Genomic DNA, 23,481 nt, shown 5'->3' with positions numbered 1-23,481 from the left:
ATTGTATACTTTCTCCATTGTCCGATTGAGTCCATGAGAAACTTTACTTTAGTCATAATTGCACACTCAAGTATGAGAATGAGAGCATGATAAATACAGCCAAGCATCAAACTGAAGTCCTGGAAAACGGAATAGCATGACCTCCACACAAGACTAACCAGTACAAACCTATAAACGCAGTATCCATAGTGATTACTCAATCTCAATCTTCTCAATCTTCACCACTTGTAATGCTGACTGGCACGCCCCACTGACATCACTGTTGTGTTGAAGTTCCTTGGAGGTTCCACATTGCAGCACACTGAAAGTTCAAAGGTTTGTCATCATTCTGCAGTGCTGAAGCGTCCATGAGGAAAAGCCAAATATTCTTGAAATCCATTTAGTTCCAATATTCTTCCTTTACTTAGAAAATGAAACCGAGCTCTGGGGTGTGAAAACAGCAGCAATATAGAAGACTACATTTCCTTTAGTCTGTTTTATATTCCCTCCATGCATTTGGCTTCAGCGGCAGAAAGTTTTAGAAATGAAATGAAACATACTGTTTCAATGGTTGCTTCCTGAAAGGTAGCCTAGAGTGTTCCTTTCTTGCTGCATGTCAGATTGGGGCTTCTTTCAGCGGCTGCAAGAGATTCATTCATCCAGTGGCTGAAAGGAGAGGAAAGAAAAAACCTTGCTGGACTAAAGCAGACGTTTCAAAAGGGAGCAGAGAGGAACAACATAGTAGCTCTGCATGTTAGATGATTCGAATTGAATCAGCTTTAGTGTCCTAACATGAATAACACGACTTCTTCAAGCAAACTGAAACATCTGATTAGAATCTATTTAAGGTGTTAAGTATTCTAATGAATCCCAGTCTCAATATTTTAGAAATATTTAGTGACCAACTACAATATATACAGCATTACCTGCTGCAGTACAAAACAATCACATCTACAATACTTAGAAATAAAAACTTGATTCTAACCTTCACGTTAAATACACGCAGGAAGATTCTGTGGTGGAGCCCACCTCCACCTGTGCCTCTGAAAGGTGTCCACTGTGGATTCATTCATATTTGCAAACACTTCAGAAAGGACGACAGTTCTTTGTACAGGAAAGGGCAAAGCTGCTGAGAAAAGTCTGATAAATGGACATGTGAACCCCCTTTAAGTGCCTGTGAGGCCACCGTGACTGTGGGACTGTCTCACGTTACAGGCAGAGGCAACTTAATCTCGGCGTAGAATCTCACAAAGGTCCCTAAAGTGGGCTCACTGGGAGAGGACGCAAACAAGACACAGGAAGCACCTTCCTCTGAACACCATCTCCGATGCACAACACAATTTGGGTCATTTGAGAAAATGGGATATAACAAAAACTGTGATTGTGAACCCCTTTGTATGGACAGTTGTCTTATTTGCATCATGATTCTTGGAATTATGATGTGGAATTGGTCTTTTGAATTCAATGCTTGAGGTTTTGTTTCATCCTGGTGCCACCTTGTGGCAAATGTGTTGACAGCACAACAACCAAGTAGGCAGGTTCAATCGCTGGACTAAATTGGGAACAAGAAGCTGAACTGTATAAGAACTGTGTAATCACATAATTCAGTATTTCTACATACATGATGGTTTCGCTATATGAATCGTGACAAGAATGTTTTGAAAATATTTGTAAGAACTATTTAAGTATTATTGCCAAAGTATTATTATTCTGTTGACACCTTTTTCCTTAAGTATAGAAACTGCAGTTTATAGCCATGTAGACCTTTACAATGCAAAAGAAACTGTAGGAGCAAACACCAATCAAATAACTTGTCTTGCAGATTTCCTTACGCTCTTGTTTGTTACCACAAACATATGCATGGTGCAGTTAACCATTTTAGTGGAAAGATTCTTTGCTCTACACATTGTTGGAGGAACAAACACAAGCATTTAAAAAAAAGACTTTTATTTCAGACATTCTTGAATATCGGCAGCTGCATTTGATATTAGAGTGGTATTCAAAGAACAATAAAAAAGACATTGGGACGGCACTTAAAAAAATATTTCTCAATAAACAAAAAGAGAAAAAAAAATTCACTACCAACTCAGAAATCTCATTTTTGAGTTGTACACATTAAGACTAATTTACTGATTTTTAGTGCTCCTAAATCGTTACATATTATGGCAGGGATAAAGAACTACCACTAGAAAACCCTCAAACTTAAGATATGTAGTGTTAACTTTACAAACAAGGAAAATAACACTGTACATCTTAAAAACATTAAATATACACATGTTCTTGTTCAGTCAGACTTATGTTTCAAGATGAATTGAGTATAATAGGTTATATGGCGTAACACAAAAATTGAGGTCCCATCCTTCCATCCCATTTAAACTACTCATCGTCATCATCGTCATCATCTTCCTCCTCCTCATCTCCTTCTTCCTCATCCTCGTCATCATCGTCCGCTGCAGCGGCCGCTGCTGTATCCACTTTGCCCTTTGTGCGGTAAGCGATGATATCCTGCGCAATGCACATTTTGTTGTTTGTTGTTGTTAAATTTGTTTGCACACAGAAGCCAAACACATGTCAAGTTTGAATGGCCAGAAACTCAATGTATCCCGGTGTCATGGCTGCTGCTCACCTTGTCATATTTCTCCTTCAACTTGGCAGCCTTCTTCTCATATGGCTGCTTGTTCTCTGAAGAGGAGCTGTTCCACATCTCTCCCAATCTCTTTGCTGTGTCTCCAATGGACAGACCAGGAGTCTCAATCTTGACTTTGGGGCGAAAGTCTGCGCAGAACAAGAAGAATGCAGACCTATGGAGAAAAAAAAAATGAATACAGATTTAGAAAGGTGTGTCTAAGTTGTCATAACCCATTCACATCATTATAAAAAAGTGGGTAAGGTACATACGGTGGTCTCTTGGGGGCATTGGGGTCCTTGAATCGCTTCTTCTTCTGCCCTTTGGGTGGATCGTAATTTTTCATTTCCCTCTCGTAGCGCACCTTGTCTAGTTTCGCCATATCTTCAAACTTGCCCTTCTCCTTTGCTGACATCATCTTTGGGGGAAGGGAACACCATTTTGTTTATATTTATATTGAATGCTGATAAAAAAAAAATTAATCACATATTCACAAAGATTACATATTACCTTCCATCTCTCTGAGCATTTCTTGGAGAACTCTGAAAAGTTGACAGAGGCCTCAGGATGTTTCTTCTTGTGCTCCTCCCGGCACGTTTGCACAAAATAGGCATAAGAGGACATTTTGCCCCTCGGCTTCCTTGGATCCTTCCCCATCCTGGGTTACTAAAGTAGAGGGGAAAACAGGTTCTGGGTGAAATACATCCAAGTCTACCACCAAGCTGCGGTGCCAGTGTATAAATATTCCCCTGCTCAACTGTCTGCCTTTGTTAGTTCCATCCATTGTTTAGAGCGGCTAGAGGGAGGGAGGGAGGGAGAGAGGAGATGGAGGGTGTCTGGAGTGGGGGCGGGGGTGACTGATGATCCATTGTATATGGAGGCCAACATGATGCGTCTTAAAAACACTAAACCCCAACTACATTTACTTCTCAGATACTTCTGACGCAGGAGCCATTAGAGCGGCTCCAATCTCGAGTCGGTGGATAACGGTGCAATCTGCGCCATTGTTTAGCTGCATACCGTTAAAATGACGGAACACCGGCTTAGCATCTGCGTGCATATATTAGCATTAGCCCGCCGCTAAGCTTGGTCCCTAGCATTGGCCGTGGTGGTTAGCGAGCCATTCGGCTAAGGTGGCTAACGCTCGCGACGTGGCTCGGCTGCACGGAGCTGGTTATTAAAATGGCTGATTAGATAACAATGGCAAATTTTGCATTTTTTTTTTTTTTTTAACACGACGGCCCAATATCTGCTCAACTTGACCGCCGGGTTGACAGATGTTTGGCTTGAAAGTTTGAATGAAAGTGGAAAGCTGATCCCCCTGCATCACCGCACCCAAATTGCCCCCCAGCACCGGGCAGCTTTGTTTGCGAAGCTACGCTCACCTTCGGGCTGCAAGCTAGCATGATAAGGAGGACTCGGCCATGTCGCTCGAGTGCTGCGCTGCGCTGCAAACAGAAACGGCCGTGAGCTCCGCTTTTGAGATAAGATAAGATACTTTATTCTGGTCATTAGGTTCCTTCTCACTCACGGCGTATCTCGCTTCACTCCGGCTCATCTCTTTACCGTTACAAACTATACTGAACAACCGGCGCATGAACATTGGTCACGATGCGAGCGTGACTCCGTTAGCACTCCCGAGCCCTCAGTCATTCCGTTAAAACATGTGCGCCATCAGCGAGTACAGAGGAAACATTACTACACAGACATGTTTTCTCCATTCACGCTCCCACTGACCACCCACCCGGTTCATCAGTGTGCAGTTACTTACCCGAGAAGCTATGTGAGGCTAACGGTGAGATGCTGCGGCTCAGACAATAGGGAACGAGAACCAGCGCGGACTATAGGGAGCAGCACGCCGTGTTTATCCCGGACTATGGTCCCGGTTAACGGACATTGGCTGCCGCCAACTCCGCGGAGGCTCCCATTGGACGCTTGGTACCTCACTCCTGCGGGCCGCGCGCTTGGTTGTTCCAAAGATGACGAGGCGATGGCGCTCAAATTGAATGACGAAGATTGTGTTGGGCGATTTTAATCCTTAAAAGGAAAGATAAAAAGGAAGAGTGACGCAAAGTTAATGTTTTGTCAACTGACTTAACAGTAAGAATAGTTTCCTAACGTCGCAGTTTGCATGTTGCTGTAATTGCACAGTATTGTTCTTCTGTTTTCTTCCGAACTAGTTCAGCATAGTACGATCATTTGGCAGACGCTTTTATTAGACGCTTACATTATATTGCCACCTTGCGCAGAGGGGGGAGCAATTGAGGGTTCGGTGCTTTGCTCAGGGGCTCGAACCGGCGACCCTCCGGTTCCCAAGTGGAAGCTCTGCCCACTCTACCCACTGAGCCACTGCCTCCCATGCATACATCAACCTACATACATTATTCAAACGTCAAAGTGTACAGAATATTCAGGACACTATTGTTATTAGTTTGGGTAATCATATCTTTCATATTTTCCTAAATATTCAGCATTTTCAGCTGACAAATCCCATTAAAAAAACACTAAAACCCATTCAAAGCTTTTAAAATTTTCCTCAGTCCCTGCTAACTTCTTAATACTTTCACACTTTCAGCCACCCATTTAGCGTTTTCAGATCCCAAGTTTAAAATACTTGAAACTTTCAGCCTTCCCTGTGTGTATTATCTTGTTAGAGTTGAACCAAGTTGCTTCTCTGCTTAATTGGCTGCACCTGTTGTTTTCAAACAAAGTGCAGCTTCAAAGGATTTGAGCTTTAGCTGTCTGCTGATTTCCTTTCAAGTACAGAACCAATTCACTTCGTCCAGGTTATTTCAGCATTTTCACATATTTCATGGTTTTTGAAATGCTTCCCATTTGAAAACCATTCACCATTAAAATACATTCATATTCCCTTCAGGCCCTTCTCACTTCCTTATTCATTCAGCTACGGCGACCCGACCCTGGATAAGTGGTAGAAAATGGATGGATGGATGGACATTATCAGTAATGAGCAAGATGTCAAACAGAAGCCTCTTTGCTTGTTTAGCTTGTTGTTGCCATGGCATTACATAGTCCATTCTCGTGCTAATGTTGGCCAGATCCACTTGCCAAAGAGCATTAATTAACACAATATCTCATGATATTGTATGTATGTATGTATGTATGTATGTATGTATGTATGTATCAGTTTAACCTTAAATATGACATTGTAGATTTCATTCAGTGCCTTCCACTATTCAAACATTGCACTATGAGCGTGTTACTAAATGAAGCATTGTAATATGTGAATGCTAAATGTTTAATCCAACAGCCCCCCTGCTGAGCAGGTCAGACTGTTGTAGGTTGCGTCTCCATAACCACAGCGCCTAGCAACATCTAGCTGGGATTACCTCCATATCAGTGGTTGATAGAGACAAAACAGAACAATAGCAAAAACGTTATATTTGTATTCTTGCATTTTAGACAAGGATCCACGTGGTACATTTCGCATTTACAGGAAGACCGTCATCAATGAAGTGAACCGTCACAGAGAAATGGAAGGCAAAGAGTAACAGTTACATCATGGCAACTAAAGGTAAGATTATAGCATAATACATAATATAAAACAACATAGATAAATAACCCATTAGTCTTGTTCAAAGTTTATTTTTGGATAATTCAGATGATGATGATGATTATTGTTATTCAATCCTCTCATTCTTGTTCTGAGTAGGATGGACACCTATTTTTTTTGTATTATTTCATTTGTTAACACAGTTTTTTAACTTGTAATTTTAAGATAACCTTTAAAAACAAAAATTCTGTAGAAAGGAAACTGTGCTGGGATCCATATGAAACAACCCAGAGAAGAGAATTCATTTATCGACCAAATTCAGCTGGAGAAATCCTACTGTAAGTGCTGCCCTTGGGCTTCTAGGCTTGTAGTAATGGACTTTTACTGTTTTAGCTGCCTTTGTATATTTCTGTGTTTGTAATCATGTGTCTGTCTATGTCTCCATGCATATATAGGTACCCAGCATCAACTTCATTTACAGGCACACATTCACATTCTTGTCCTTTTGGTCCAACTGTGTACAAAAAGGAATTTAGCTGGAAGCCAACCTCTAAACCTGAATGCATTCGCACAGGAACAGCAACCAGACAGAGGAGAAACAACCCACACCCAAGTCAAGTGTGTATTTGCATGAGCTGTATTACCCTTATCTAAATTTGCTTTCCACGCATGACTCCTCACAGTACATGCAAATATTTAATGATGCTCTATTCTCCAAGTCATTCATGATGTGTAGGCTGCCCAGGGGTGCTATTCAAATCCCAGACTATGTGGGATTCCCTGGTAATTGTCTCCCATCTGAAGAGGATATGTGTGCGGCCTTGACAGCACAGTACCGCTCCATCTACAGACGTGACTTTATGGGTCTACCTCAAGGTAAGTGGACCCTGTTGAGAGCCTGTCAGAATGGCTCAGCTAATGACATTCAATCACCTGCTTGACCAAATCAAACATTTCAAAATATACTCATATACAGTAACTCTGTACTGCTTATTTCCTTTTTTGACATGGAATTCGAGTGCAGGATGTGTATGCATTAATAATGCAGATGGAAGAATTGCACCCCCAGACAGCAGGCGAATGGCAACTGTCTCTGTTGAAACAGAAATGAGAGACAACTACTGCCAGCCAAAGCAAAAACCTGACCTTCAGGACAGTCATTTGTACCACAGCTGCAATGCTCGTCGGCATGTAGCTTGCCATGGTATAGGTAGGTGCAAAAAACACTGACAATGCCTGTAAACCTAATTAACCTGTGAAGCCACTTCAACAAGCCCATTGCCGGTTGTCCTCTGTATGTTGCAGTTCCAACTGTTGTTCAGAGGCACATCCACACCCAACAGAAAAGGTCAGATTTGACAACGTACGACCGATTCTGTGGAAAGAGAGTCACGAGTACCACACCTGTGATAAAGAATCTACGGCCTCATGAGCTGCAGCAGTTATATAAAGTCCTACCTGAAGAGGGTGAGGAGCATCTGTACTTCTTAACATTCTCGATTTTCATCAAACTCAATCATTCCACGTGAAACCTTTAAGGTGATTGATATTATTTGTGCATGTGTGTTCTGACTTTGCAGTTCTGAGTAGAAACGCTCATCCAACCAACAGGGAGAAAGTAAATAAACTTCCACGTGTTGTTTTCACTCCCTCTTCACCTGAAAGGATATCAGTCTGGCCAGGACCTGTGTGAAGTTCACCTTTTTTTGCTCTTGGGAATCTTTTTGTGTGGAGATCGATTTACAGCATGTTATTGTACTTTACATGTGTTCTAATTACATCTCTGACTGATGAAAAGTTGCTTCCCAGCATTTTTCAGCCTTCCTTTTGTGTGTGTGTGTGTGTGTGTATTGCATCTTGTTAGGCGCTGTGTCTCTGCTTAATTGGCAGCACCTGTTGTTTTCTAAACACTCAAACGACTTCTCACTTTCTTTCATGTATAGAACTCATTCCGACATTTTTCAGCACTTCAAACTTCAATCGTTCAGGGCATCACTGATATATTCTGCTACCTGCAATATACAGCATGTTTGAACTGTGATAAGTATCGATTTATTGTCAGATCTGATTATAAGTTCTATTAAACATCTACATTTATAAACCATATCTAGTCTTTGTAGTGTCTGACTTTTCCGTTTTGTTATTTTTGGAACTAGACACTATTGTAAATGAGCATGAACATGAAAGGTAACCTGGTTGTTTTTCTCTCAGGGTCTTGGATTTTCGTCGTCTCATAGGTTCAGTTGTCACACCGGGTCTCTTGGTTACCAGAGCAGACTCATATGCCCAGGTGTAATGTTAGAGTGAGTGTCAGGTAGACTAAAGAGTGATCTGGCTGCATAACGTGTGTGTGGAGGGCTGACAGAGGAAATTTGCAGCATTACTTTTTGCTTTATACATCGTCAAGCTTTCAGATACAGCAACGTAAAATGAAAAAGATTCCAATGGGAAGAAAGACTCGCTCATACTCGACTTCAGCAGGATTAGAAATCACCCAAGTCACCAGGTAATCTGCTGCTTTGTTGCTCTCACTGCTGTTGTAAATAATTTACAGTTGTCATTCCATTTGATAACAACACCAATCAAATTACACATTTTTCACTCTGTTAATTCTACTTTGCAGAGAGCGCACATTGAGCTGTTACTGTAGATTGAAGCGCGTATTCTTCTCTGCAGGGGGAGATCTTGTTTAGGGAGTGTTTACTGTTGTCATAGTGCCTGAGTTGCCAGCTGTGGCAGCACTGAGTTGATACCATGCAATACTGGAAGTCTTGATACATTGGAACTCATAATTATACTTCCAAGATAAATAAGATTTATGCGTAATTATGTTTTAAGTTTTGTTAAGCAAAGTCTGACTCATCGGGTCATGTAAGCCTTGTTCTCATCTTGACAAGCTCCTATTTAGAAAAATAAGACGTTTAGCACTCAAAACGTTGTGATAAGATGGAGATTTTTAATCTATTGAGGAGCTAAACCCTGTCATGCTGATGTTTAACCCTAATCATTTACAGTGAATGCAAATGAAGTAGCAAATCATGTATTCAGTGAAGATAACTGATAAAACCCAACTCCCCAGCATCCTCTCTGAACTGAGGAGCGGGGCAGGTTTTCAGGGTGAGCCACTGGCAGAGGAGTCCTTGGGTGACTCTCAAGATAGTAAGGAGCAGCCCGACTGGATGTTGAAGGAGCTGCTGAAACAGAACAGACTGAGACATTCTGTCACATTTGGAGATGAGGCCGAACTCGCAACAAAAGTCTACCACAGTGCCGGCTCAAATCCCAGCCTCAAGGTACAGTTCTTAAGGAACATATATCAGGTGTAAAATCGGATATGTAAACTTGACCCATTTAGATGTCATCCAACTAGTTTCTCTGTTTTAAAAGCTACTCTCCCCGTGAGCTAAATTTCATGAAGCTCTAGCTTTTAACCTCAAGGTGTCACTAGAGTACTGCATCCAGGGTCTTTCCAAAAGACTTGTACTCTTGACAAGGAGAATGAATATGATGTAATGCCTCAAATGCTATTTTAAATCAAGCTGATGGTCAATTTTACTCACTGCCCTGACTGCACATCAAACTTGACAATCCCTCCCAGTGCCCAGGATGGCATGTGCCAAGCCAAAATAAAACAAACACATTTGCTGAGCCATGTACTTTGAGGGCCCCCACTGGATTCAAATCCAAGCTTTCACATTGACAGCAATGATGGAATGACGCAGGAGGGAGGTGCAAATGAATTAGCTGAAGATTGTGGGGTTCACTCCCAGATATCAGTCACACTCGCCTGCTTAATGTAATGAGAAATTTGCAATAACAGATTAGGTGGAACAGACTCAATAGTCCAAAGTTATGCAGTTCAAATGAAAGGATTTGCGAGGCTGTTGAAGACATTGAGTGCTCTGACACTGATTGATTAAGCAATTATCTCCACAATTCAGGAGACAGCATTGGGAAACCTTGACTATAGTTACATCCTTGAGGAATTAGTCTGTTTATCCCTGTTATTTATTAATGATAGATCAAAGAATGTCATGGATGAAGGGGCCGTTGCTAGGAAACCTTGGCAAATTGAAGAGAGGCCATTAAGGAGGAGAGGGTGGCCTGTCATCTACCCTCATCTCAGACACACACACACACATCACAGAAGGATGGATGCTTCTGGTGGCCATACAGAATATTATTAATACTCTCCAGTGTAACCTTAATCACATATGTCCATGATGATGTGGTGGACATTATCTACTCTAACCATTTATTGTATTTCTAGCCCTCAGACATTACGAACTGCCTGGTGAGTTGTCTTGTGTGGACTGAAAAAGCAGAAGAAGCGTTTTGGTTTCCTTCTTAATTGCTGGTTTAATTGTGTCGCTCAAGCTGTACACTCACGTTGAAGACTCAATTTCTTTCTTCAGTATTTATAATCAACCTGCATGCAAGTAATTAGGCATGTTATGGTGTGTTTCATGCATATAATCACACTGATCTGTCTCTGGCTGTGTTAAGATTGATGAGAAGGTGTCTGTGGATGACCTGCAGAAACTCAAACTAGCATTTGAGGTACAGTATTGTATAAGCTTAAACCTTTCAGCAACACACATGCATTGATAATTTCTCTATTTAAACAGCATTTTGTTTATCTATATAGGAATATGAAGAGGATGGCTTGAGCTCCGTTGATGAGAGGAATTTTGGACGTATAGTGAAGAAATGTCTGAATACACCCAACACAGTAAGACACTCTGTCACTCTGCTTTCTCGTGTCTGACATCTTCATTACTCGGCACAAGACCTTTTCAATGACACTATTAATTGTGACTTTAGTAAATAATCGTCTCACACTCGTGCTGTATAATATTGTTATTTGAATTTCACAGAGAAATGCACAAATCCAAGCGTTATTTCGGAAGATTGATTACGCAGGCCGGGGAAGGATTTCATGGGTGAGATGATATTCATATTTGTTTCTTATGAAGCATACTGGGCTTTAACTGCCTCAGCCAAAGTGTTTTTCCACACATGCGAACATCAGGAATCTAAAATAGACCAAAGTTAGGCCACCATGAAATTGACAGGCTTGTTTCATTGCAGCAGTAATCCGGTTAGTGTAACTGTAACTGAAACACAATAATTTAAGTTAAATCAGCCTTTTTAGCACCGACTCGACAGAACACTAAGCAGTAGTAATGGGATGTTTGTTTTGTGCTGACTCGATATGGTCATGCTTTCCAAAATAAAAGCCTGCCATGGACATTTAGGTGCACACAGTGCTGTACCTGTACTTGTGCCTTTGTTTTAAGTGTACTTAAAGTGCACTCAAGCAGATATATTCATTAAAATGGGTTTCAGATATGCTTGATAGTTTTGAGTGAAAAATAGGCCAACTCCTCTCATATGCAGCACTTCCATTTCATGTAGGTGTCAGTACCTTTTCACACACATATTGTAAAATAATTAATTTTGCTGCATCACACACTTAATGGGTTGTTGGTGAGGAGGTCATTACATTTGTGAACCGCTGTGCTACATCACAATTTAATAGAATCGTTCTATAATCAGGGAATGCAACTGTAACTTATTTACCACAGGAGGAGTTCTGCACGTACATTCTGCTGGAGCACAGAGAGAAGGAGGATTGCCTTAGACGCAGTAAGCAGGTGGCCTTCACTCTGCCAGCCACCATCAAGCCTTCATGTCACGGGGTTCCCATCCAAAACATCCAGTCCTCCCTTGGGGACACCATTGTAACAGTGCAGGTAGACGGGACAGTTTGTTATTGGAGCCCGGAACTGAAGCCACAAAAGACCAAGAGCTTGTTTGTATGTTTCCACTTCTTCACATTTGCCTGAATCCATAAACATTAGGGTTTGTGACACAATAAGATGAACCATATGTTGTAAATTAAGACTTGTAGCACTTATGATGCCCAGTTTTTGTTTTAAAATATGAGATATGTTAATTAAACTCATTTCTTTTCTTTCATCGCTCATTCCTGACAGGATGAAGGGCCTGGAAACAGGAAGTCTAAGTGGGCAAGTGATTTTAAGGTCATGACAGAGTACAACAAACTGGTGATCGCAACAGGGTAACATGAGAAACTGTGTCATCAGACTGGATTATTTGTATTGAATTTGTTATTTTTGTGTAATGCAGGTTTGTTTATTTGTGTTGCTGTGGTCTTGCAGGGACAGGGAGATTCAACTGTATGAGCTTTCCACCCTGGAGCCTTTTTGCCAGATTAGTGCCTTGGAGACAGTACCTCTGACATTAGACTATTGGTGAGTAATATAACTGAATGTAAAAATCTTCCAAATGCTCCAAATAAATCCTTAACGAATGGAATTGTATGTTTTGCTTCCCGTAGCTACACGGGCCGTGATGAATGTTCGATTATGTATGGAGACGCTCAGGTAGTTTCTCTTCTCTGACTACAGATTCAAGTATCAGGAAAAATCCATCACGCCCAGCTTGATGAATACTGCCAAAGGTTAATTTTTGTGTTTGTGATTCAGGGATGTGTGTGTATCATATTAATCTCCTCTGCTGGAGAGACCCTGAGGTAATTTTCATCTTTCTAAAGACCAACTTGACACAAGCTCTTTTATTCCTCTTGATTTAATGGTATACATGCTGTGATTCAGTATAATATGAACATGAGTTTCGTCTTTAAAAAGGCGACTTTAGAGCTTTTTTTAGCAAATCTTTATTGTGCTGGCCATTCAGGGTCACTGATTGAACTCTTGTCTGTCCACATAAACGAGCAGACAAAGGAAACTGAACTGAGTACCAAAGAGACCCTGACCTTGACCAGCAAGCAGATTATCCTGCTTTCTTTTTCATTTTCACACCTAATTAAAAAAGAATAAGTGTGCAAGGAGAAAAATATGATTTCCTATTAATTAGTTACATTATACTGAAAGTTTCTGAATGACTTGAGTTCATTTCTGAACCAAAGAACACTTCTAGTAATATGTCACAATGAAAAAACTTGAGATCCTCATAAATTGGACTAATGATGATTCTGCACAATCTGATTCCGCATCAGAATGACTGAAAGCTCTGACTGGAATCTATTTAGAGCCTTTTGAAGGTTTTACATGTCCAAGGTTTCCTCCTCAACCACTGTGTGATGAATGTAGTACTGTGTGAGTGCTGTTCTAGGGTAGTGATGTGTAAGAATGGAAGGTATTATATTGTTAATGGATAAACTGGTTAAATGGAACACATTTCAGTGTATTCAGTGGGTTTGATTGGTAAAATCTGCATGACAGTTAAGATCATTAACTTATCGGCACAAAGTGCATGAAGAAAATACAGCAGGGGAGCAGAGTCACATTAACACGACCACTCTCAAGATAAAATGGAAAATTACACCTTTCGCTTCCAAAAACTTTGCTGCCAAATCTGAGAAATTGTATGGTGTGAAGTGAATGTGAGGTTGAATAATTTTGACCAATTACAGGAGTGACTGTTAATCACCACTCTTCTTTTCATAGATTGTGGAATAAATCACCAAAGATTGAAAACACGCCAACCATAACGATTGACAGTGCGGTAGTCTGTCCAAATGTTGTTTTTGTCCAATGGAAAATCCATCAAGACTGGGTGACACAGGTGAGACAATACACATCCGATATCTCTTTTCTATGTGTCACTGTCAGATTCACCACCCCACTAATACTTCTTTCTGAATTTTAGGTCAAATATTTCCCCAGTTTCCGAGCTGTTGTCTCCTCCTCTAATGAAGACGCGTCCTCACTTGTCATGGGTAATTTTTGCATGTTTTTCTTGTGTGTATGCGGCGCCAGGTGGAACATAGAGGATTTTGTCTATACGTAAAATGAGTTCACATGCACAAAAACGAAAAAGGGATCATTTATTTCCTGCAGCGACACAACAGCACAGCTAATTTCATCCTCAACTCAAAGACCAAATACAAACGCTTTTGTGTTGTGGACGAAATGAAAAATAACACCCATGAAGTCTTTTCATGGACAAAATGTGTGGAGGTGTTACTTGGTTTTGTCATGAAAATATTCATTTTGAGGCACAGAACTCATTTTGCACACAAAGTCCTCAGTGTTGCTCCTGGTGCCCCATAAATGTGTGCAATGTTCCGTAAAGAACGAGCACAGAAATAGATGCGCTGATATCTTTATTATCATAACAAAAACACAATATGAGTCCACATACATACATCTTCCTCGCCGTGTCTAATTTTAAAACCAGAATACGAAATACTACATGGAGATGGAGACAGAAATGTGATTAAATTGATTGACGATCTTTTACGCTAATGTCCAGCAAAGTCTCATCTGAACACGAGGCAGCCTGATGGGAGAGATGTGAGCGATGACTCATCATGACTCATCTATCACAGATTCACCAATCAAAGCCCCTGTGTCCGTGTGTGTGTCCGTGTGTGTGTGTCTGTGTGTCTCTGTGTGTCTCTGTGTGTGTGGGCATGTGCAATTGCTAACACTATATTTTGTGCGTCCAGTATCTTCTCATAATGACTTGCCCATAAATCAAAAGCATGTTTTGATGGATGTGAGTACAGGTGGCATTGAGTTAAAATGCTCTCTGCATCTTAAGGCTGTTTGCTGCCTCTGACAAACGTTGATCAGCAGCTGAGGGAGATTAAGGAGGCCTGCTACGAAGGCAAGACGAAGAAGATCCAACTGAGCTGGACTCCACAGCACCGAGCATCCCGTGACCAGACGGTCTTCAGCAACTATAAAGGTGTGAAGACCTTTGACCTTTCTGAAAAGCACAGCCTGCTCGTCACCGGTGGCTTGGACAGACTTATACGCATGTGGAACCCTTATTTTCCAGGGTAGGGAACTACGTTTTCTGTTTTTTGTACTGGGTTCTCTTATTAGATGAGGTAATTTACCATCTATCCGCTTTGTTCTATTTTAATTTGCTAGGAAACCAACAGGGATTTTGAAAGGCCACGCTGCTCCCATCTTCTACCTTTGCATCTCCTCAGATGACAATCAGATCTTCTCTGTCTCAACGGACAACACTGTCAAAGTAGGTCACGTCTCATCTTATCATGTGTCACTCAGTACGTTTACATGCACATTAAGACTTGCACTACACTCGATAAGGAGATAGACTGGTTATCTAAAAATGTCTTCATTATATTGAAACCTGCATAAATTGGAGTATGCTTCCACTGACCTTCAGTCCTAGACCAGGCATTTGTGAATAGAATCACTCTGGCATTACAATCAACGAACGCCACCTCTCTATGCCTTTGCTCAATGGATGGACGTCTATACAATATGTTGTATATTTGGAGGACAGGGTACGCTTATTCATGCTGTTAATACCGTGCTAATTGTGCTTAAGGAACGTAGAAGGAATAGAATCTTTTGTACGTACATGAAGCGTTTTCATTGCTTTTTATTTCCAGATCTGGGATATTCAAGATGAGTGCTGCCTGTACACGGCCCCTCCCAAAGCAAGTGGGATTCATGGGGACTTATCTGCATGCCTGTATTCTCCTGACGTAAAGAACCTTTACATCGCAGCAGACTCAATGGCTGTGCTCTCCCTTAAGGTCAAGGGCTTAAGGTCGGGCTTGATTCAAGAAGAAAGAATTCTATAAGCATTGTAAAGTCTTTTTTGGATTCATGGATGGCTGCAGCGCCTTAATATTCATCTACTTGTTGTTCATTTCATTCCATTTTTTCTGTTAGGAGACAACAGCTTCACAGGCGCCTGACTGTTTCACATAATGAGCCTGTAATGTGCTGCGGCTTCAGTAAGGAGTTTCGTCAAGTTGTCAGCTGCAGTGAGGGATCTGTGAGTAGATTAGCATGGGTGCAACGCTACGGACACAGATGACCAGCTCCACTCTCTAAAACGATTCCAGTCTCGCACCATCAAATTTAATCGGTCATGCTGGCTGCGTGTACTTTGCTGTTATTAGGTGGTGAAAGTCTGGGATTTTGACACCGGCTCTCCGGTTTTTGAGTTTGGGGTGGCGCACGGCTCGTCTGCCATCACCTGCATGACTTTTGACCCCAAAGGTCGGAGGTAATGTACATGAGGCACAGTTTTAAAATGTTACCTTCACAAAGTACTTGGTCACACTGTGTGCTTGTGTTCACAGACTCATCACAGGGGGACAAGATGGTTGTTTAAAGATCTGGAACTTCAACAATGGTCAGTGCCTGAAGACGCTTAAGAGGGGTACGTACTCTAAATCAAAATGACATCACTTCATTAAGGAAACTTTTGACAGAGTTCTCCAGTAAATATGTTAAAACCTTTTACATGTTGCCCTGTAGACGGTGAATGCCAGGAAGTTTGTGACTGCGCCTACGTGGAAGTTCACAGGAATTCGTGAGTATTCGTTTTGACGACGTGTACGTCTGTGCTTCGTATCATCTGCAATACCTGTTGAATTTGATGTCATTCATTTCTGAAGATATGTGATGTGTGTCGGCTGGGAGCGGAAGATTGATGTTTACCTGGTGAGTAAAGACACGGCTGTTGTCTGCGTGTGTCATATATCAGTTTTATGTTTCAATCTATTGGCTCCATTTTGAATTGTCACTATTCCTTGAATTCCCTTCAAATCTATCGGCACTTCACACTTTATCGTGTTTTAATAGTCTTTATATACCAAATCCCCAAACACATTAAGTCTACCATAACCCAGACAACGACACATGTTTTGATATGTGTGATGGCTCATGTTTGTTTACTACTTGGCTTCTTGTCAGGACGCACCCGCCGACCACCGCCATGTCCAGAGGCCGCAACCTTCATGGCAGGATGATCTGGTGATTAATGAGTACCAAACTGTTTTGACAATACGTTTTGGTTGATGTTTCCGCAGGCTAAAGCAATTAGCATTTAAACAGGCTCTGACTGAGTGTTTGTATTCCCCACTGTGACGTTTCTTTGAAGCAGAATCCACCACGTGGTCGGATTCAATTATTATTCCATCATTATGGCTCCATTTCAAAAAGTGAAGCTTCCAAATAACAAATGGATTCTTTTTGTTGTTGTCGTGAACCGAATGTGCAATTCAAAACCCATTTGTGCGTAATGTCATCCAATCATTCAACGTAATGACAACACGGTAAAACGGAGGCAGCTAATTCTCCTCTAATGAAATATCTGTAGGTGATTATTGATTGACTTCAGTGTTTTTAGTTTAGATGAAGACAACTTTCAGACGCGTTTTCCATTTGGATGTATAACCTCAGGCTGTGTGGAAACTGACACATCGTTGGCCCGTTGTGTCTGTGGCTTCACGTCGCTGCTCCCACAAGCCCGTCTGCCTGTGCATTCGTGTTTCACAGACAGATGGAGGACAAAATATGCTTTGGTCCTAAGATTTGTTTTTGCTGACTGGCTGTAAAGCTCCGATGGAGATGAGGAAAAAAGCCTCCCTGATCTCTGACCTGCCGCCTGCAGGAACATTCATCCGCCCCTCTACCCTTCTCTCCTTTTTCTCCATCACCTCCTGCTCCTTTTCTTTCTATTTTCAGATTTCTATTACCTTTTTGTAGATGCTTTGGATCTCGTTCCCCCTTTTGAAGCTCCAGGCCATATAAAAGATTGAGTTCTGTTTTCTTCTTATGGTTGTTGACCCCTACAGAATGTAATGAATACTTTTAGTTTCATTCAAGAACTGTCAGGATGGCCCATTCTGATTGCACGCCGGCTGAAATACTCATCAGGCATCTGTGGTGACAAAATCAAACAGATTCATTTCCATTTGTCCAATAATTTAGCAGAGTAACATATCTGTACCACAAAACTCATCTTCTTTTTGTAATGAACCGAAACGTCTCCACCATTCTGCTTCTACTTGCACTACAGTGACTGTCTGTTATACTATAGATACTTACAATGTGCCAGCCTGTCTCTATCTTCCATATCTATACAAAGCTATCAATCTAAACGTTTATACAATATAATAGAGTTGTTATTCATATTTAGCCGGGGAGCCTTGTTTGCCAAATTCCTGAAGTTACAGCAAATTGGAGCTTTGAAGCAAACTTCTGTCCCCATAGAAACAATAGCTCATCTATTTCTGTTTTATAGAAATTGGCACTTTAGGAAAACTCTCTTATCTTTTACCTCTTAAAATCATCGTCTTCATAATCATCTCACAAGTTACACACACAGCCGTCCTTTTCTCTGATTTAACCCTTTGAATTTGCCCTGTGACAGCCAGACACAGTTCTCTCCACATTAGCCGCAGGAAGGAGAATCAATCCTCACAAACGCTGTGTGATCCATCGCGGGAGGCGGCGTGCGGCCCTTCGCCATGCTTTTCATTACAGACCGACGGTTACGCTCAACCCAAAGAGGCCCATTAGCCGAGCAGAGAGATTGCATTTCAGTGGCCAGTGAAGATAGTTAGTGACCTCGCCTGGAATTGTTTTTCATTAATGGCCTGCAGAGGGAAGATCAATGGCTTGTTTTACATATATTGGTCCACGTCTTGTAGCCAACAAGCCTTTATGGTAATCCGTGAATTTCTCTAACACTGCAGATGTGCAGAAGTCGGGTATTGGTGTCTCATTAAATTTTTAACTTAAATTTGGCTTTGAACACAATATAAGCTTTCTTATCGCCATCCAAGTAAAAAAAAAAATAGCCTTCTGCTGTGACTGATTTGCTTCATCTTTCTGTGCAGCGTCTTGTTGGCAGCGTCTCGCCCAGCTGATACTCCTGTTGGGCTCAGCAAGGGAGAAGCACAGAGGCACTTGATAAATCACTTAGTGTGTCAGTGAGCGATACAGCAGCGCGAATGTTTGGCAAAGTCTAGCTCGCTCTGGGCCTCCACGTCAAATCGAGCTGATCCGAAAATGTACGACACACTTTGCTGTGAGTTCTGTGAACAAAATCAGCTCTCGGGGGGGAAAACAAATTGATATTTCTGCGCAACGCATGGGCTGCGTCGATGCAGTTATCAGCCCGAGTCGCTCACGGCTCTTGAAGGGGAACTAGCCATGAAGATTTTTTTTCAAAACTTCAATTTCAATTCCACTTCATCTGTGAGAGCTGCTTTATCCTCTCCAAAGTGATCTAGCTTTAAATAAGACATAGACGAGAACCTTGTGTGTGTTCTCTTGCTGCTAGTAGATAGACAGTAATAACACTCAAGTCATTGCACAATATCTACACACACACACACAACAGTCATGGATCGATGAATAATACCCATTTCGGATATCCCACAAAATCACAAAAATGGGAATAAATCGCTGTTGATTTGCAAATGAGTTTCAGCTCGAGTTTGCATTCTGTGCTTGTTAAGTCGTGCACGTTTTCCGTCCTCAGGTAAATGGACACAAAGATGACATACTTTGCATAGCACAGTGTCCCCCGACACTCCTGGCCACCAGCAGCTATGATGGAGAGATTATCGTGTGGAATGCAGTTTCTGGACATACACAGTGCCGCTTTGGTAGCTCCCTTCTGCCTGAACACCAAGGTGGCTTCACACACTCGAAGTAAATCCTGCAATCAGCTGCTAAAGGAGTTGCTTCTCTTACTTTATTTGTCTTGTATTTGTCTGTAAACCAGGGTTGGATACAAGCATTCCAAGCATCGTTTTCCTGAAGAAGCCCAAATTACAGCAATTTCCATCAGCTACAATTCTCCTGTCATCTGGAGTCAAGGGTCAGTGTCATGAACAGCATTAATGAGAACGCAAGACTGCACAGTGTTTAACAAAACGGTACTAACAGATTGTTTTCTCTCTCCCAAGGTTGTGTAAATCTCTGGAATGTGCACGCCGGAGGAAAGTTTGTGAGCAGCTTCAAAGCCGTAAGATATTTAACAAGACAAAACTTTTCACTTATGGAGCGATAGGAAACTCGTTTTAACTTTCCGTCTCTCACCAGCAAATAGCTTGTTCAACGGTAAAAGAATTCATGCTGCGCCTGTGTCTGGGCTCTGGATGGTGATCAGTTACCTTCCTCCCAGCCACAGGCAAAGCACGGCCCTTTAATACCGGGCGATGGGGGGAAATTGGGGTCGACGGGAGCAGCGTTGCGTCCTCCTCCAAGCAGAAATGAAACATCCACCTATAAAACGCAGTACACATAAAGAAAATGGAAAAATCTCTTGTAGCCTAGCAACGCATCTACAGCCACATACAGAGGACACATCATGTGATTACTTTATTCTGGGCATTACATACCAGCCATTATGTCTCACTGCAGGAAGGTAACTGCGCCGCAATTGTGATTCTGTCCTTTTTATTATTATTATTATGGAAAAATAACAAATGTGTGTTTTTTTGGGCTTGGTCTAATGTTTGCCATGTATTTCACATTACCAGTCCAGATTCCAACAAAAGATAATAAAAATGGCTAAAGGAGGTGGGGACACGTTGTTGTATGCAGCCGACCACATCGGTTACATCCACGTTTACAACACGGAGAAATTTACTCTCAAGCCTCAGCCCAAACAACCAAGAGGTACGATACCATACCTATGTTATACTGTAATCTTAAGTCTATCAAACATGTAAATTGAGTACTTTCCTTTGTTGTTTACAGCTGAATACATGTGGCGGGCCCACACCAACAAAGTAACAGGGTATGTGAAATACACAGCATTCATCCACACCAGGGGTTTTTGTTATTTCTGTAACTAACTCTTCCTGGGATATCGAACTATCCAGTAGCTGTAGGAAAATAGGACTATATGTTGTGGTTGTCACTTTTATTGAAAACTCTAAACCACCCAAGGACATACAGTATATGCAGTGGAATGGATCATTCTCAGGCTCGGGCGGTATTAGTTCAGAGAGTAGAGAGCCTAGCAGAGACCGCATGTGAGCCGTGTGCGTGTTATCTTAAATAGACAACCAAATCATTAATAGGTGAGCTGCCGCCTGTGGTGCGTCTGCCAGCCAACGCAACAATACAGCGGATGATGTAGAGAGTTCTGTCAGAAACGCCTTCTTCCATTTTGTCTCACGTCTCTTTACTCTGGCTCCAGCTTGCAGATTGTTGACAGTGATCAAGTGGTTCTTACCTCATCCACAGACGGCACTGTGCGCCTCTGGAGTGCCTGTGGAGAGTTTGTCGGTGGGTGTCATTTAGTATTTGTCACTTCTCTTGTTTTTGAAATTATTAATGTTCAAGCAAACAACATTAATCTCAACCACGTTACGGCGTTTGGAAGGTGGAACTCTCAGGAATAACAAGAGAGTCTGACCTCATACCGAGCCGTCTGCCAGAACAGAACAGAACACACATTACATGTGCCAGGGAAAGAATCTATGATTGATCTGATTTCCGCACTGCTGTATGTGAAAATTGTGACCTTTATGTTTCACGTCTGTCTCTGCTGTTTGCTCTTGTTTGAGGCCTTTTCTCTCGTGCTTAACATTTACACTTCCAGGTACGAATTTTCCTTACATCTGGAACATACTGGATATACGTAGCTAACATGAACACAGTAATACAAAAGCACATGGACTTGGATGTTCTCAAGTCTTTGAATTTATGGAATGTTTGTCATCTAAACACACAGATTGGAATTTCCTTAACATTCCACACACATCTCATAAATTCCAGCCCTCTTCAGAAACAACAAAGGCTCTGATCTTTTGTTCACTGCAACCTTAAAAAGCAATTCAGTTATATCAATACCATATTTAAATATTTCATTGTCTTTCATCGTCTCATTTGCGTCATTGCAGCTTTTTGTTGTTGTTGTTTTTTTGTCTCAGAAGGTTTTGTCTTGGTTGTGTTTCAAGTTTCAAAATGATTTACCTTTTGAAAACAGTCTCAGTTGTTCTCCAGGCTGCAGGGGATGTTTTGCACAGTAGGACAGAACACCTGAGAGAAATGACACAAAATGAATCCAGACGTCTGTAAGAAGTGGCCGTGTCCTGCAGTGCAATTTGGGTAAACATAAATGTGGCACGTTTGTTCTCCACAGGAACATTTGGTCAATCTGAGAGATGGAATGTTCACATCTCCTCTTCCTGGATGCATCCCGCTGTCCCCTATGAGGTTTTGATTGATCCCCTCAGTATGCCGGTTCACAAATTTCTGAATGCAAAATCACGCCTTACTGATTCCACTGATCCTGACGGGGCTGAGATTGACAGGCGTGGAGCTAAGGTAAGTACTAGGTGTTAATAATGAATGTTTGCTTTACTCCATAAATGATTATCTGAGCTCAGCAGGGTTCTTCTCTCGCTCCCCACTCCAGACGTTGAACCCAAACTGACCTTTCCCTGTTCATTTTGTGGCATAATTGCAGTCAGAGGAGACGCGTGGCGAGCAAAGACTTCCTCTGCCGTCTATCAGGGACACAGACGTTGAGGAAAATGAAATGTGAGGAACGAAAGAAAGGGTGAGTTAGAACCTTTGCAAAAATAAAGATGCACATTTATCTCTGTGAGGAATTGAATATACAGAGTACGAATACCTTCTTCTGTGTTTCAGATTCTGTCGTGAAAGTTTCCAGCAGACTAACGAGCTATTGAACCATTGCAGCCTGAAGAGCGTTGATAATGGGGATCCACCAATGCACCCTTCATGACCTGGACCCCCTGCTGGTATCGATCCTTTCGTATGAAGCGCTGAGAAAACGGAGTTGGCAGAAAAGACAATAAGAGCTCCACTGAAGAGCTACACCAAAGGAACAATCTGAAAAAACAACATCCCATTATGAGCAATATATACTGCAACTGCTGAAGCAACGCAATTATGTGCAGCCTCTTTGACCCATTCATCTCATTTATCTGAGAGCTTTGAAATCCCTTCTGCAGCTCCTCTTTTTCGAATATAAATGGAAATCGATAAGGTGATGATTTTAACTGGATTCACTTTGCAAATTGAACACATAAGAACGGTCCAGTGCTCCCCGTCCGGCTCCATAACGGACCTGACAGATATAATTCACAGCTGTCGTGTTTATGAAGGTTGTTGGATATCTTGCAGCGCTTGATGGAAACTGGACTGGAGCTGTTTGCTGTTCATCACTCCTCTGAGAGTCGTTCACACCTGGGGTCACCTAAGGTTCATGTGAGTGGGAACAAGCTCGGAACATCCTCAAGACTAAACAGCTGCCAGTTAACATTTATTGTACTATAAATGTGCAAAAGTACTGTGTTAAAATGAACGCGTCTGCAGAAAACCAGTTTGTCTTGATATGTGAACATTTTTACAACAAAACTCTTTCTCTATGATTTGGCAGCTGTGGGTGCAGATTTTACATCGCTGGCTGTCCACCATATTAAAGGCTCCAGATGGAGGTACTATAGAAACAGAAAATGTGACAATGAGCACAATGTCCCCATGAATTCACATAAACCATTACAAGCGTTCCCCTGGAGGGTTTTGCAGGTTTGCGGGAG

General features: G+C 41.7%; 3 protein-coding genes across 3 annotated transcripts; 2 read left to right on the top strand and 1 right to left on the bottom strand.

The window, feature by feature from the left end:
• Nucleotides 1-1,918: 1,918 nt before the first annotated feature.
• On the bottom strand, nucleotides 1,919-4,536 carry hmgb1b (high mobility group box 1b). Its single transcript, XM_076146564.1, has 5 exons — nucleotides 4,377-4,536; nucleotides 3,116-3,271; nucleotides 2,878-3,023; nucleotides 2,606-2,780; nucleotides 1,919-2,484 (listed from the first exon to the last, which is right to left on the bottom strand). The coding sequence occupies exons 2-5, from the start codon at nucleotides 3,260-3,262 to the stop codon at nucleotides 2,356-2,358; spliced, it is 597 nt and encodes a 198-aa protein (XP_076002679.1). The 5' UTR covers nucleotides 3,263-3,271; nucleotides 4,377-4,536; the 3' UTR covers nucleotides 1,919-2,355.
• Nucleotides 4,537-6,127: 1,591 nt separating this feature from the next.
• tex26 (testis expressed 26) lies at nucleotides 6,128-8,099 on the top strand. The gene is made up of 7 exons (XM_076146567.1): nucleotides 6,128-6,140; nucleotides 6,373-6,457; nucleotides 6,575-6,737; nucleotides 6,839-6,995; nucleotides 7,144-7,329; nucleotides 7,425-7,604; nucleotides 7,697-8,099. Exons 1-7 carry the CDS (start codon nucleotides 6,128-6,130, stop codon nucleotides 7,810-7,812), a joined length of 900 nt encoding a protein of 299 aa, XP_076002682.1. The 3' UTR covers nucleotides 7,813-8,099.
• A 1,058-nt stretch (nucleotides 8,100-9,157) lies between these two features.
• wdr95 (WD40 repeat domain 95) lies at nucleotides 9,158-22,664 on the top strand. Its single transcript, XM_076146217.1, has 28 exons — nucleotides 9,158-9,412; nucleotides 10,626-10,679; nucleotides 10,768-10,851; nucleotides 10,997-11,062; nucleotides 11,708-11,938; nucleotides 12,119-12,204; nucleotides 12,305-12,397; nucleotides 13,281-13,304; nucleotides 13,616-13,733; nucleotides 13,818-13,887; nucleotides 14,715-14,955; nucleotides 15,050-15,155; nucleotides 15,541-15,712; nucleotides 15,850-15,932; nucleotides 16,060-16,166; nucleotides 16,243-16,322; nucleotides 16,421-16,475; nucleotides 16,561-16,606; nucleotides 16,859-16,918; nucleotides 19,437-19,563; nucleotides 19,683-19,778; nucleotides 19,867-19,925; nucleotides 20,443-20,581; nucleotides 20,663-20,702; nucleotides 21,108-21,196; nucleotides 22,056-22,240; nucleotides 22,383-22,456; nucleotides 22,568-22,664. The coding sequence occupies exons 1-28, from the start codon at nucleotides 9,158-9,160 to the stop codon at nucleotides 22,662-22,664; spliced, it is 2,937 nt and encodes a 978-aa protein (XP_076002332.1).
• The last annotated feature ends 817 nt before the right edge of the window (nucleotides 22,665-23,481 follow it).

The sequence above is a fragment of the Genypterus blacodes genome, unplaced genomic scaffold (assembly GCF_046128005.1).
Source record: "Genypterus blacodes isolate CSIRO-AG114 ecotype Tasmania unplaced genomic scaffold, CSIRO-AGI_Gbla_v1 ptg000032l_1, whole genome shotgun sequence".
NCBI lineage: Eukaryota > Metazoa > Chordata > Actinopteri > Ophidiiformes > Ophidiidae > Genypterus > Genypterus blacodes.
This window is presented reverse-complemented; position numbering and strand designations above follow the sequence as displayed.

Bases quoted from the DNA above. Each gene is read 5' to 3' on its own strand.
- hmgb1b (XM_076146564.1), bottom strand. From the start codon at position 3,262: ATGGGGAAGGATCCAAGGAAGCCGAGGGGCAAAATGTCCTCTTATGCC. The intron at 3,024-3,115 runs GTAATATGTAAT...CTTCCCCCAAAG, and splicing joins AATGCTCAGAGAGATGGAAG to ATGATGTCAGCAAAGGAGAA. The intron at 2,485-2,605 runs GTGAGCAGCAGC...TGCATTGCGCAG, and splicing joins TGAAGGAGAAATATGACAAG to GATATCATCGCTTACCGCAC.
- tex26 (XM_076146567.1), top strand. The intron at 6,458-6,574 runs GTAAGTGCTGCC...ATGCATATATAG, and splicing joins TCAGCTGGAGAAATCCTACT to GTACCCAGCATCAACTTCAT. The intron at 7,330-7,424 runs GTAGGTGCAAAA...TGTATGTTGCAG, and splicing joins TGTAGCTTGCCATGGTATAG to TTCCAACTGTTGTTCAGAGG.
- wdr95 (XM_076146217.1), top strand. From the start codon at position 9,158: ATGTATTCAGTGAAGATAACTGATAAAACCCAACTCCCCAGCATCCTC. The intron at 11,939-12,118 runs GTATGTTTCCAC...CATTCCTGACAG, and splicing joins AAAAGACCAAGAGCTTGTTT to GATGAAGGGCCTGGAAACAG. The intron at 21,197-22,055 runs GTGGGTGTCATT...TGTTCTCCACAG, and splicing joins TGCCTGTGGAGAGTTTGTCG to GAACATTTGGTCAATCTGAG.